We start from the raw sequence: 13,820 nt of genomic DNA, 5'->3' as shown, positions 1-13,820 counted from the left end.
ATTTCACACATAGTAAGTTAAGTACATACCTATAAAAACCCACTTACAGGGTTGTGAATTAAAGAATATTTTCCAGTGGCAAAAAGGCAACAAAAAAATCAAAAAGTCAAATGCCAATACTAAAAATTTGGCCTGAAAGAAAATGCTGATTCCATGGCCTGATGTGTGAGCACCACAGTGACCCACAGGACTGCCCGACCCACTAGGCATCACGGGTATCAGCTCATCCCTTTGGGAACCCTCTTCTCCACAGAGGTAGTGTTCAAAATGTTCAAAATGGATGTAGGCGTGCACTGAGGGCACAGAAGCCGCTCTAATCTTTATCAAAGAAAACACCCAAAGGGAGAAACACATGCCAAAGTCTATAGGGTTCTGGGACCTCCAATAGTGCTGTTTCTCAGGTGTGGGGGAATTTAGAGGGCTAATCCATCCCCAAAACTTCAGAGTCCTGGTTAAGCAGTCTCCTAAAGAGGGCCTGTCAAGTTTTTTTCTTGTTTAATCTTTCCTCTTTAAAAACAGCCTGAAAGAAGATAGTTTTCTTTCTCCACTGGAAATGTAAAGTTGAAAAGCCCATCCTATATGGGTTAAGAAAAGCCAATCTTCTATGGATCAACAGGGATGCTTGTTACTGTCATGAGTAAATCAGAGAACCCCTTCCCATACCCTCTCACAGCAGAAGTGAAGAGGCATCGGGAACCCTGGGGAGGGGTGGGGGCCTGGCCGTCAGGATGCTGGCCCAGGGGTGAGGGGGGTGCCCTGACTTTCGTCACCTGTAGAGTACGTACGTGCCTGTTTCTTTACCCAAGACATAAAATACAAAATGTTCCCACCAATCGACTACCAACAAGAACAACTAGAGAGAGACTGCACTCCTGGCTGCTATTCAGAGCATGCAGCAATCAATCAACAGGTGACGATCACCTGCCTGCTTCAGATGCTGGGACACAGCAGGGATAGAGCCGCTCCTGCCCTCCCAGGAGCCCACAGCATGGCATCCACGGGAGTTTTAGATCTGTGGGCCAACCCAGACACCCTACCTCCCCAGGAGGTCTGACACCAGGCATTTTACCTCTCTCCCTTTTCAGTTTCCTTGTTCAGAAATAAGCACAAGAATGATGACAATGACACCTCCCTGACAGGGAGTCAGTGGTGAATGGGCACAAAGTGGGTATCCAACCACACTCCCTTACTTCCACGCAAGACCTGTGCCCCAAATCTCTCCGCAACACCACTCTGGGACACCCTGGGTGATCAGAGTCTGGGAACGGGGGCTTTGACTGGGCAGAGCGGATAGGAGGGGCAAACTACAAAGATGGGGGTGGAGGGGCGAGCAGCCAGACTGAAAGGCTGCACACCTCTGCTTCCTCTGGTCCTATTGGAACAGAGGAGGGAAAAGAAAAAGGGAGATGCAGGTCTCCTCTTCCTCCTCTCCTATGTCCAGCCCAGTGGAGGCAATTCATTCCACTTCTGCGGGCTGCCACCGGACCTCCACGAGGATGTCCGCCACAGGGTGTCTGGATTATCCGTGCCTGGGAGCCCGGCTCCAGTTCAGCCATCTGAAGGGCAGATGCTCAGTTTTATTTATCTTAGGTCTGAGCCAGCACAAAGTAGGTGCTCAGTAAATGTAACATGGGGGGGGGGGGTGTCCCCAGGAGATGGGCTGTGCCTCAATGTGGGGTCAGGCCCAGCCTGGAGGGCCTGCTGCAAAGGTGATGAAGGTCTGGTCTCAACTGACACAGCCACCACCTGGTGCCACCCACCTGGCTCCCACAAAGGCTTGTCTCGTCCTGCTGGCTGCCCACACCACACCTGCTTCTTCCTCCTGCTTCCCGCCCCCACTCAGAGGATCCCTGTCTAGGTAGCCAATCCACATACTCCTTTGATCATCAGCCGCTCTGCTCTTCCAGAAACCTTGGGCCAGGTTGCTCTGCATCACTTCAGGACTGTAGCACAGCAAATGTCTCTGAGCTAGTACCCAGCTCTGGGCATTCCCTGTATAAGCAGTCAGACAATCTAAATGTGTCACTTCACTCCTCAAGAACTGCCAGAGCTCCTAACTGCCTCTCATAAAGTGGACCTGCCCTACCCGTCAGCCTTTAGTTCAACAGATGACTCCTAGCACCTAGGGTACAAGGTCAAATTAAAACCTGCACAGCCCCTGCCTTTGTTGACACGGTCTAGGCAGTGGGGGAGAAAGACCATCAATCAAATACTCCCACCAACAGAAAATTACAAACTGATATGTGGAAAAGTACAGGGTATCCCCAAAGGCAGTAACAGAAAAGCTGGGCCAGGCTGTCAGGGAAGTGATGTGCCAGCTGAGACGTGAAGAGGAGTAGGGATTAACCGGAGATGAAGTGGGGGAGAGGACAATCCAGAGAGGCCATGAATACCATGTGCAAAGGCCCTGAGGCAAGAGAGAATATGCAAGCAACTGAAAGAAGGGCCTAGGGGCTGCAGGGCAGAGCAACAGGTCTGGGAGGTGCAGGATACAGGGGTGCCATGTGCTGCGTGGGGCAGAGGCCTGATCCAGTCCATAGACAGTGACGGCCAGGCACCACCTTTCCCTGCTTTCAGCCAGTATGTACAAAAGGAGGAGAACCGACTCTCTATCAGCCAGTCCAGAACACAGTCAGTAAATCGATTCTGCTATCAAGAACTGCAACAATCCCACTCAGCAGGCAGAGCTGGGTGGCAATCTGAGGAGACGGCTGTTTGCGGTCATCTGTAACCTCTACTTCCCCCTCCATCAGCCTGTAGCTGTAAGACTGCTGTGGCGGGCAAAGCACTCCACGCAGGAGCAGCCTTTGGGCCACAGAGCCGGCAGGTCTCCTTTCCTCCCCCACATCTGCGTCAGCCACTCTCTGGACAAGCAGACACCCTGTCAGGCCCTTTTGTCTCAGGCCAATTTGTAGGCCAGGCGCAGACTCCTGTGTCCCATTTTACCATGCCACCTTCTTCCCTTCAACTCTAAGTCACCCTAGTTAAAAGAGGGACATGCACCCCAAAGTCCCATCCCCGGCCTCACATTCGGCCCTTTGAGCTGGAGTTCCAGTTTCTCGGCTTCGGCTCATTCTGCTCTGCCTCTGTCAGAAAGGCCATGACTCCCTCCCTTCCCAGGATCTCCACGGCCCAGTCCAAATGCCCCTTCTCCTCCAGGCAACTGTCTCCAACACACCCAAGTGCAAGCCAGTCACCCGGCCCTCCTCCAGCTCGGACCTGAGCCTCGCCAGCCAGAGCAGAGTACACTCTCCCTGGGGGCCGGGCGTGGCCCACTCATTCCTCCATCAGCCTCTGGAAGCTCTGAGTACCCACTGCAGCAGGGAAGCCTGCTGATCCCTCATAAAGACGACGAGCAGGTCTTTCCATCTGCCCCTCCACCTTCAAAAACAATAAAATAAAAATGTAAATAAGTGATCTTCTCTCCACCAGACTCCATAGAACCTAATGATGAAGTAGCAGGACCACTGTTTAAGAACAAATGAGACCTCACACTACCATAACGTTTGGCAGCTTAAAAAAAAAAAAAAAAAAATTCCAAGACAGGAAACTGTAGTGCAACGCAGAGCCCAGGACAGGGGTCAGAAGAGCCGTGTCAGCGTGAGCTTGCTGGGTGCCACCTTTGGCAAGTGACATAAGGTCTCTGGGCCTCAGTTTACCCCTTTATATAAAGCGAGGATGACTGACCAGGGTGACTGGGAGGATAATCTGAGCCATCCAAATGCCTTTCCTACTCAGTCCTTGGAGCCTGTGTCGACTCCAGGCCTGCCCAGACCTCCGTATCTGACTGTGCCCTCCTCGGCTTTACACTTCTCACAGCGCAGATGGCATCACTATACTGTGTATGTGTTTGCTCATTTCTGTACGTCTGCACCCTCTCCTTAGAACCTCAGCTCCCTGGGGCAGGATGGTCTTCAGGTTTGCTGGTACATCCTGCTGCCCAGAAAGCACCAGCCAAGAGAAGATGCCCAGTAAATGCTTGAACAAACAGCGTGCTACACAAATGAAGGCACTTTGCACACACGTCTATCACCCTGAGGGATTCTGACACTCCACTGTTGTGAGACAGATAAAACAGGTATAGAGTATTATTCCCAATTTGCAGATGGGGAAACTGAGGTGCAGAAAGTACTGCATAACTGAGGTCACTGAAAGAATATCTGGGAACCCTAACATTGATAAACAGGCACCCTGAAGGGGCCTCACATGATAATGGGGCTCCGAGAGCACCGTCCCGAGGAAGAATAACGAGTAGCTTTCCAAGTGAGTGCTGGCTGCTCAGTTCAGGTCAAAGCGGACAGCACTCCTGGAGTGGGGCTGATGAGGTGCCTCTCACCACCGGTGGCCGGGGCTGTCGGCACAGCCTGAGGCATCAGAGAGTGGACACTCTATCCAATACATCTGCTCAAAGACAGTCACTTGCTTCCCGGATCAACTGATCAGGATTAAGAACCAGGCAGGGGAAAGTTGTTTTAAAGCTCAAAGTTGGGGCAGAAGAGGCAAAACTCACATGCTCTTGCTTCACCGGGAGCCACGTAGTCAACAAAAACCAGGTTGAGGCAGTTCAGTAAGACAGAGACAGCCAGGGAACTCGGGATCTTACAGGGTGAGCCAAATTTACTCTAAAACATGGCTCTCACAACATTGTAAAGCAACTATACTCCAATAAAAATTAATTAAAAAATAAACAAAATAATAAAACCTGGCTCTCTACCACCACCACCCCCCCCCAATTTATACTGCATTAACATTCTAGTAAGACACAGAAACTAGCAATTATTTTGGAGGAAAAAACAAGGGACAAAAGGACAAACAAGTGTCCCAAGCACTGAGTCTTCATTCCAGACACATTTGCCTGGTGCTGCTGTGGGCCAGCAGGCCGCCTAGAAGAGGGAAGGAGCAGGGCTCTGCAGGCAGACAGATGTGGGTTCAACCCCAGCTCTGCACCCACCAGCTACGGGACTTCAGCAAGTTACTTAATTTCTCTGGGTCTCAGTTTCCCGTTTGAAAAATGGGAATAAAGTACTCTTAAAACAGTGGTACCCATTAAAAAGAAACATATGACTAAGTGGGGAGGAAGGAAGAAGGAACTCCTTGGGCACCGGGCAGACTCTCATTGTCACTGAGCCTGATGCTCTCCTCCCATTACCATTGTTCCCTGGGTCTGGTGGCCACGCAAGGGACCCACAGAAGGTACGGGGGGAGAACTCCCGTTCAGATGGGGCTGAAGGAAGACACCACCAAAGTGGCCTCTGGGGCAGGCAGGATGCAGCAGGAGGTCACAGCATGAGGCTCTAGCCATTGCGGGGTGGGGAGGGTTGGGAGGCGGTGTTAGAGTGCTCTGCACCAGAGGCAGGAACATACAGAAAGAAAGGATGCAAGCAGGAGAGGCTGAAATTTGGGAGAAGAGAGACAGTTAAGGCTGAGGGCAGGCTACAGTGACGGACAAGTGTTGCAGGGCTCGAGGAAGACCAGTCCCAAGGACAGGCCACTGGGGTTAAGGACCACCGTGTGCTCTTGTAGGTTACTGGGGCAAGGTCGCCAGTAACCTACAAGAGCACAAGGGGGTACAAAGGGGGTAAGGGACACAGGTGCATTTCCAGGGTGGGCCGCAATTAAAGAGGAGAGGTGAAGGGGGGCGCTGGGAGAAACATAAATCAATGAGACATTGATGGAGGAAAAAACTCACTTCTAGAGGGAGAACTACCTACTCTTCAAATTGACAAGATTTATATGCAGGGTCAGAGAAGACTATATGGGGAGAGGACATCACAGATATGGCAGAGTAGGGAGCAGACCAGGAAAGATGCTGATGGGAAAAACGCAGACAGGGCTGGAGGCAGAGGAAAAACACCCCACTCTCCACAATCCCACTGGCTACCCGCTTCACTCACCCTCAGCTGGCCATCCACGTTCCAACTGTGCCCTACACCTCAATCCAACCAGACCACGGCCTCCTGCTCCAGGGGGCTCCCCTAGTGCCCCCAACCAGAAATTATCCTGGAATTATATGCATGCTTCCCCTGTAATAACTGTGAACTCGTGTTAGACTGAACTGAACTCCCGTTAGCCTCAGCTAGACTGGAAGCACCTGATAGATCTGTGCCTCACACCTGGGTCGACAGGAACATGTGGGGCAGTGCTTCACTTAACAGGTGTAAATGTTTACATAATTACCCAAGGAAGAAAGCCTGGCCATGCCATCATTCAACAAAGGAAAAGGAAAAAGCACACCAGTCAATGACCTGAGCTTGTCAGAGACCAGGGGATTCAGGCTGTCGAGCTCCTCGTTCGAATATGCTCCCACCCGCAAGGGCCCAGACCCCAGGCCACATGGAGGGAAGAAAAGCCACCTGTGAAGGGTGCTGGGTGGTGCAACTCGCTGGTCCCTGCTTCATGGGTTTACCTGACACCCCCTGGGTGCTGAGCACAGAGTCAGGAGCACTGAGCAAGAGATCTATGTCTGGTCTAATGGGGACACAGACAGCAAAGAGACCCACAGACATCTGTGGACCATGACTGGTGCTGACGGGTGGTGTGGCGGAGGCACAGTGCCAGGGGAGGGGGACTTACAACAGGTAACCAGCAAAGGCCTCTGGGGAGAATGACATTTGAGCTGCCACCTGAAAGGAGCCAGGCACTGGCACCACCAAGGTAAGAAATAGGGATGAACGCTTCAGGAAGGAGGAACAGCCCGTGGGACATCATAAGGACAGACAGAGCTTAAACTACGAGCAGAACAGAAAAGCCACAAGTATGGCTGCAGTGTGGGTGCCAGAGTGAGAAAGAAGCAGGGGAGGCTGGCAGGCACCTGACCAGCAGGGATTCCTGGGGAGGGATTGGGATTTTATTCTAAAAGGTGCTAAGCAGATGAATCACATGACCTGATTCAGGTTTTCACACCTTACTTCACAGCAGCAAACCACTGCCTTCCTCTAAAGCTAATCCTTCATCAGTAACGTAAGAATCCCCTCTCTTCGTTGTGTGGATAAGCACGTTAGAAAGCACTTAGTACGCTCTAAAGCACTCAATTAACGTTAGCTATTGTCATCAAAGTTCAAATTAAAGGCTTACCTGGTGGCGCAGTGGCTAAGAATCCGCCTGCCAACGCAGGGGACACGGGTTCGAGCCCTGGTCCGGGAAGATCCCACATGCCGCGGAGCAACTAAGCCCGTGCGCCACAACTACTGAACCTGCGCTCTAGAGCCCGCGTGTCACAACTACTGAAGCCCGCGCGCCTGAAGCCCGTGCTCCACAACGAGAAGCCACCACAATGAGAAGCCCGCGCACCGCAACAAAGAGTAGCCCCCGCTCGCGACAACTAGAGAAAGCCCACGCGCAGCAACGAAGACCAAACGCAGCCAAAAAAAAAAATTAAATAAATAAAGAAATTTTTTTAAAAAGTTCAAATTAAGGCAGGTGCCGAAACTGGATAGGAAGTTTTAAAAACCAGGGGCGCTTCCTCATTATATGAGCCTAAGCCTGTTTCACCCCCCCCCCCACCATACCCTAAAAGGTAGCAACTGGCTATCAATAATAATACCCAACATCTGTAAGGCACTTAATAGTTTACAGAGCACTTTCATATCTGTTAATTAATAACCACCGGTCTCTAATGCTTTTAATTTAGTGACAGTGTTACAAATTGGCTAGTTCTGGCAATATTTAGCAAGTATGCACTCTCTCCTTGGATCAGCTGACCAGTCATGTTAACCTGCCTAACAGCTCTCCTGGGGTTTGGCATTCTCACAGCTGTAATCTCTATTTCCAAATGTCCAAATCTGCCAGAGAATTAAATAATGGTTATAATTACAGGATCACTGAGTGAGTCCGATGTGCCAAGCACTGTTCTAAGTGCTTTACATGCTTAATCTTCACCTAATCCCAATACTTTTTTTTATATTCCCATTTTCCAAATGAGGTGGCTGAGGCATAGAGAGGCTAAAGAGCTTCGTCCAAGGACAGTCAGAGAAGTAAGCCTTGGAGCCAAGATCTGAACACAAGATGATGTGACCCTGTGTCCTCACTCTCAATCCCAATGCTGTGCTAGATAATTCTGGCAAAGTGCGTATAATACGGTGCTTGGTACAACACAGATATTCAGCAAATAAAGGCAGCTGTTATTAGCAGGACATAGGTAGTTTCTAGTTCCCACGAGAGTGTCACCTCCAGGAGAGCAGCGACCTTGTTGGTCTGGGTGACTGCTGCGCTCCCAGCACCTGGCCCGACGCACATTTGACGGATGGATAAATGAATGAACGTCCCTCCCAGAAGGCAGGGTTGCCTGCGCATGTCTCTTTTTTGCACGTCTGTGTCGCGCCACTGATACTGCCCCTTTAGTAAGAGCATCTGGCTGATCTGAGGGCACCGCAAGGCGCCCGGAGACTTGCGACCCCCCTCCCTTTCACGGCGCAAGGGTGGCGGAAGCAGCTCCCAGTGGAAGAAGAGTCCGGGATCGCACTGCTGGCAGGTCCTGGCTCCGGCGGGGCTCTGCCCTCCGCCGCGGCGGGGACACTGCCGCCCCGGCGTTGGGACCCGGCAGGAGACAAAGACCCGCGAGGCTGCCGCACCCGCAAAAATGCTTGCTCCCCTGGCCCACCTCCCCGGGAGGCAGCCCAATGCTACCGTGCATCACCCGGCCTGGAAGCTGCGGAGAAGGCCGGGCCCCGGGTGGAGCAGACACGCGCTGCGGCCCCGCCTGTGGGGTCGCCGCCCGCAGAGGGTCGCTCTGGTGCGGGAGGCCGAGGGCCGGACCGGCCTGTCACCTTCAGGACCACCCGCCCGCCCTCCGCCGGGGCCCCTCAGCGCCAGCCGCCGCCGCCCAGCTGGGCCTCCTCGCGCTTAGGCCTCCCCGCAGCGTCCGCCTCGCGCCCGGAACGGGCGGCGCCGCAGCTCCCGCCGCCACCCCCCGCCCGCCTGGCCAGCCAGTACCTGCTGTGAGAGGGGGATGAGCGGGGCCGCCATCTTCCCGCGGACTCGGGCTCCGAGCGCCGGGGGGAACGGGGCGGGGCCGCGCGTGCGCACTGGTGCGAGGGGCGGTGCGCGCGCAGCCCGGCCCGGGAGAGGGCGGGGCCGAAGCAGGGCCGCGCACGCTCAGCGGAGCCTGAAGGGGAGGGGGTTGAGGGCGGGGCCGCGCGCGCCTAGCCCCAGCCGGAGGGGGCGGGGGCCGGGACTTTTCCAGAGTGCCACCCGCGCTCCTTCACCACCTCCTTCCCAGTTCCTCGGCTCGTCTGCCAAGGTTCCTTACCCCTCCGGGTCCTAGCCGATGATGGGCCGTCTTCTAGGGATGCTCTTCACATTGCCGTGCGCCTGGCAAAAGCACTATGGAGAGGCCGTCGCCCACCTGGCAGAGGGTCGGGACCCTCACCCTGCCCAACAAGGCGCCCTGTTCCTAGGATAGCTGTGTGTGTGTGTGGCCACTTTCTTGCTGTGTGATCTTGGCAAGTCATTTAAGTAGGCTCTCTGCGCCCCCAACCCCCTCTTCTGAAAAGAGGGAATGGTAATAATATGTGTTTGCTATTGTTCCACCTCTGTGCCTCACGCTGCGCCCCGCACAGAGCAGGCACCTGGTGTTTGCTGGAGGACCATTATGGAGGCGCATTTATTTGTTTAGACATGTTTTGCCTTCTTTTTACTATAGACACCCACTCATCTGTGGCCGGTTTCCACTAAAAGGATGAGGAAGGAAGGTCCTGCTGAGTAGCTGACCACAGTGGCACAAGGTTTCTTCAGCACGGGTCACCTTCCCCTTGCTTGGTCTCCTGTGATAGTGGCACTTCTCAGGCAGACAAGCTGGAAGGCTGTGCGATCTTGGGGTAGTGAGGGCACAGCTGCCTGTCCACCTCCTCCCCTCTGGAGTCTCACAGCTGCTTGCTCCTGTGTCTTCAGCGACTTGACATACCTCGTGCCCTTCAAATGAGCACAGTGTGCTTTGTGATTCATTCAACAACCATTCACCATCAGATGCTCATTGAGTACAGGTGCTCCATTTGTGGGCCAGGCAGACACACACTCTACACAAACAGGTCTCACCCTGGAGCTACCCAGGCTTGTTAAGTAGACTAGGTTTCCAGATTCTGGTTTCCAGATCTGGGTGCGGCCTGAGATTTTTGCATTTCTAGCAAATCCCCAGGAGGTGCTGAGGCTGCTGGTCCCCAGGCCCCCCATTGTGAGAACCACAGGTCTAGAGGAAGGAAACAGACATGAAAAAAATCACATGAGGAGGGACTTTCCTGGTGGCGCAGTGGTTAAGAATCATCCTGCCAATGCAGGGAACATGGGTTCAAGCCCTGGTCCGGGAAAGATCCCACATGCCGTGGAGCAACTAAGCCGTGTGCCACAACTACTGAGCCTGCATGCCACAACTACTGAAGCCCGCGTGCCTAGAGACCATGCTCCGCAACAAGAGAAGCCACTGCAGTGAGAGGCTGGCGCACCGCAACAAAGAGTAGCCCCTGCTCGCCACAACTAGAGAAAGTCTACGTGCAGCAACGAAGACCCAACGCAGCCAAAAAAATAATTAATTGATTTTTTAAAATCACATGAGGAAATAGATAACCAGTGATAAGTGCTACAGAGTAGTGCAATGGTGTGACACGTGAAGGTTGAGCCTGACTGCAGCGACGGTGGGGCCTCGGAATCATCACAAGCGGGAGCTGAGGAGCTAAGAGGCACTTTGAGACTGAGGCTCTGGAACTCAGACAGCAAGACAGAGGGTCTTGAAATGAGGCTGGATTACATACGGTCTGATTGGAGAGCCCCGTGTGAAGAGCAATAAAATAAGACCACATGTGATCCAGCCTCGTCTTGAGACCACCTTGCTCTCCGAGCTCCAAGTTTTCAGCCTCATGGTGCTCCTTCGCTCCTCAGTTCCCTGTGCAAAGAGAAATGAGAGGCCACCAGAGGGTTGTTTTTTTTTTTAAGATTTTTTTTTTTTTTTTTTTTTTTGGCCACACCGTGCGGCATGCAGGATCTTAGTCCCCCAACCAGGGATTGAACCCAGAGCCCCTGCATTGGGAGAGCAGAGTCTTAACCACGGGTCCACCAGGGAAGTCCCTCACCAGAGGGTTTTGAACATGAACAGCTGCTCTAGAACAGCAGCTCTGGATAAGGTAGGCAAAGTGGATGGAGAGGGGATGGATGGAAGCAAGTGGGACAGCTGGAAAGATGCAGCGGTGGTCCTGGTGGGGGTGATGGAGGCTTTTAGCTGCCTTGGGTGCTTTATCGGTCCATGTTCCATAAGGAAAAGAGAAGTCATCCTAGATATTTCAAACAGAGGACAATTTGTAACAGGAGACTGAGTGCAAAAGCATTGGAAGAACAGAGGAGAAATGCAAGGTTACCTAAGATTAGTAACAGTAGGAAGCTGCTAGCCTCTTTAGGACTAAGTCAAAAGGGAAAGGGTGTTACCCCAAACCCACAACCACTGGGCCCTGAGCAGGAACCCAGATAACGGTCCTCACCGGCCACCACTGTTTCTGCCATTGTTGCTAAAGTCACCACTATTGTCCCCACTGCCTAAGGTGCCGGCAGGAGCCTGGAAAAAATGGCTTCTCCTCTTCGCCCGTCTTCTGATGTCCTTCTCACAGAACGTAATGGGGCACTAACGGGCAAGGTTGTCTGGGAAAATTGTGCAGGCTTCCAGCCTCGCTGTCAAGAGTCTACAGGGGCAACAAAAACCACAGAGACTATCCTGTCTTGACTGGAACCAGAGGCTCAATGGTGAGAGTCCCACCTGGCCAGCAGCAGAGTGGCCTGGAACTCCCTCTACTACTGTGCCCGCCACCCTGGGCAGTAATCAGCCGTCCTGGGGCCTCTCTCACCAGAGTCTAAAGCTGCACCGTCCAACACAGTGGCCTCTCGCCACATATGGCAATGTAAGTTTAAATTTAAATCAATTACAATTCTGTAAGGGAGAATCTGTTCCATGCCCCTTTCCAAGCTTCTGGTAGCCTCCAGTGTTTCTTGGCTTGAAGATGGTGTCACCCTGGATCTTTACATGGTCTTCCCTCTGCACATGTCTGTCTCTGTTTCCAAATTTCCCACGTACAAGGATACCAGTCATATCGGATTAGGACCCACCTTAATGATGTCATTATCACTTGATTACGTCTGTAAAGACTTTATTTCTCATTTTGAAATGTATAGAAATATCAAATCACTACGTTGTGGAACAGGAAGTAACTTAGTGTTGTAGATCAATTATACTTCAAAAAGAAACAAACTCATAGAAAAAGAGATCAGATTTGTCGTTACCAGAGGCAGGAGGTGGGAGTGGGGGGGAATTGGATGAAGGCAGTCAAAAGGTACAAACTTCCAGTTATAAATAAGTACTAGGGATATAATGTACAACATGATAAATAGAATTAAGACTGCTGTATGTTATAATGAAAATTGTTGGGAGTAAATCCTAAGAGTTCTCAGTACAAGGAAAACATACATTCTTTCTATGTCTTTAATTTTGTGTCTATATGAGATGATGGATGGTCACTAAACTTATTGTGGTCATCAGGTCATGATGTATGTAAGTCAAATCATTATGCTGTACACCTTAAACTTATATAGTGCTGTATGTCAATTATATATCAATAAAACTGGAAGAAAAAATAATAAATGTTACAATAAAATAAGATTAAAAATTCATTCCTCCATAGAAGGCACAACACCAAGAGTGAACCCTAATGCACAGTACAGACTCTGGGTGATAATGATGTGTCCGTGTGACACATCAATCGTGACAAACATACCACCGTGGTGTGGGATGTCATTGGTAAGGGAGGATGTGAGGGTGTGAGGATAGACAGTATATGGAAACTCTCTCTACTTTCTGCTAAGTTTTGCTGGGAATCTAAAACTGCTCTAGAAAATGAAGTTTATTAATTAAAAATAAAATTCATTCCTCAGTCCCACCAGCCACATTTCAAGGCCTCACATGTGGCCAGTGGCTACTGTATTGCCAGTGCAGATGAGGAAAGTTCTCCAGGGCAGCGCTGCTGCGGAAGATGAGTTCTGCAGGGTCTGAGCTGGTCTGACCCATTTTGTACAATTGTTTCCAGCATTTTCTCTCGAGGTCTAGCACTGCTTCTTCCCTCATTAACTTCTCCCCTTGTTCAGAGATTTAAAAGGTGGGCAGTGTTTGAATCCCACCCCTGCACTTCCAGGGAGTGAGTCTTTAGCTTCCGAGACTGATAACCCCCGATAAACTGGGAAGACCAATGTGACTGTCAGCTGAAAAAGTTCAAGGTCGAAGGTCTGCCAACTTCAACGAAAGCCGGAACAAAATTTGCCAGACCTTCACTTCCTGGCCAGACTTTTCACACTGATCATCTATCAATACGTTCTGTATAATTGCCGATTTTATTTGGCTTATTCGTAACATGGTGTCCTAAATTTGATTATTTCCAACACAAATTTCTGCGTGAAAACAGAGCTCTTCAAAACAGAAGCCTGCTATGTGTGGCTTTTTTTTTTTTTTTTAAACAAGTCATTTGATTTAAGGAAAAAAATTTAGCTGCCAAGTAATCACTATTTTCACTTGAGAGAATGAATTTCATTCCTCTGTCTTACAGAGAACTAACAGCCATGGAAGTGGGTCACAGAGTGGGGGAAAAAGCTCCTTTATGGAATGTTAAACATCTGTGCACAAGGCCTGGGTTCTCCAGAATAACCAGCGTGCAAATGAGGCACGCAAAACCTTTCCGCACCAACGATGCTGCATAAAGATTTCATACTGGAAAAGTTTCACATAAGCTATTAGTAATTTACAACCCAAAGAAATAAAGCATAATTTCTCCTTTTTCAAGGTAAGTTTTACCACCTTT

The 13,820-nt window shown here is 51.1% G+C and overlaps 1 protein-coding gene across 11 annotated transcripts in view; it reads right to left on the bottom strand.

Annotated features, from left to right (window-relative positions):
* EPS15L1 (epidermal growth factor receptor pathway substrate 15 like 1) overlaps positions 1–9,021 on the bottom strand; it is a 101,468-nt gene extending 92,447 nt beyond the window's left edge. For 5 of the 11 annotated variants that reach the window (XM_068536792.1, XM_068536793.1, XM_068536794.1 and 2 more), the window contains exon 1: positions 8,932–9,020. In XM_068536792.1, coding sequence (XP_068392893.1) covers positions 8,932–8,964 — 33 coding nt within the window. In that variant the 5' untranslated portion in view covers positions 8,965–9,020. Of the gene's footprint in view, positions 1–8,931 lie in introns of all 11 variants that reach the window. The other 6 variants (XM_068536801.1, XM_068536802.1, XM_068536803.1 and 3 more) reach the window with 2 other exon arrangements.
* Between the last annotated feature and the right edge of the window lie 4,799 nt (positions 9,022–13,820).

The sequence above is a fragment of the Eschrichtius robustus genome, chromosome 2, assembly GCF_028021215.1.
Source record: "Eschrichtius robustus isolate mEscRob2 chromosome 2, mEscRob2.pri, whole genome shotgun sequence".
NCBI classification, from domain to species: Eukaryota; Metazoa; Chordata; class Mammalia; order Artiodactyla; family Eschrichtiidae; genus Eschrichtius; species Eschrichtius robustus.
Note: the sequence above shows the minus strand (reverse complement) of the source record. Positions and strands in the feature narration are given on the sequence as shown.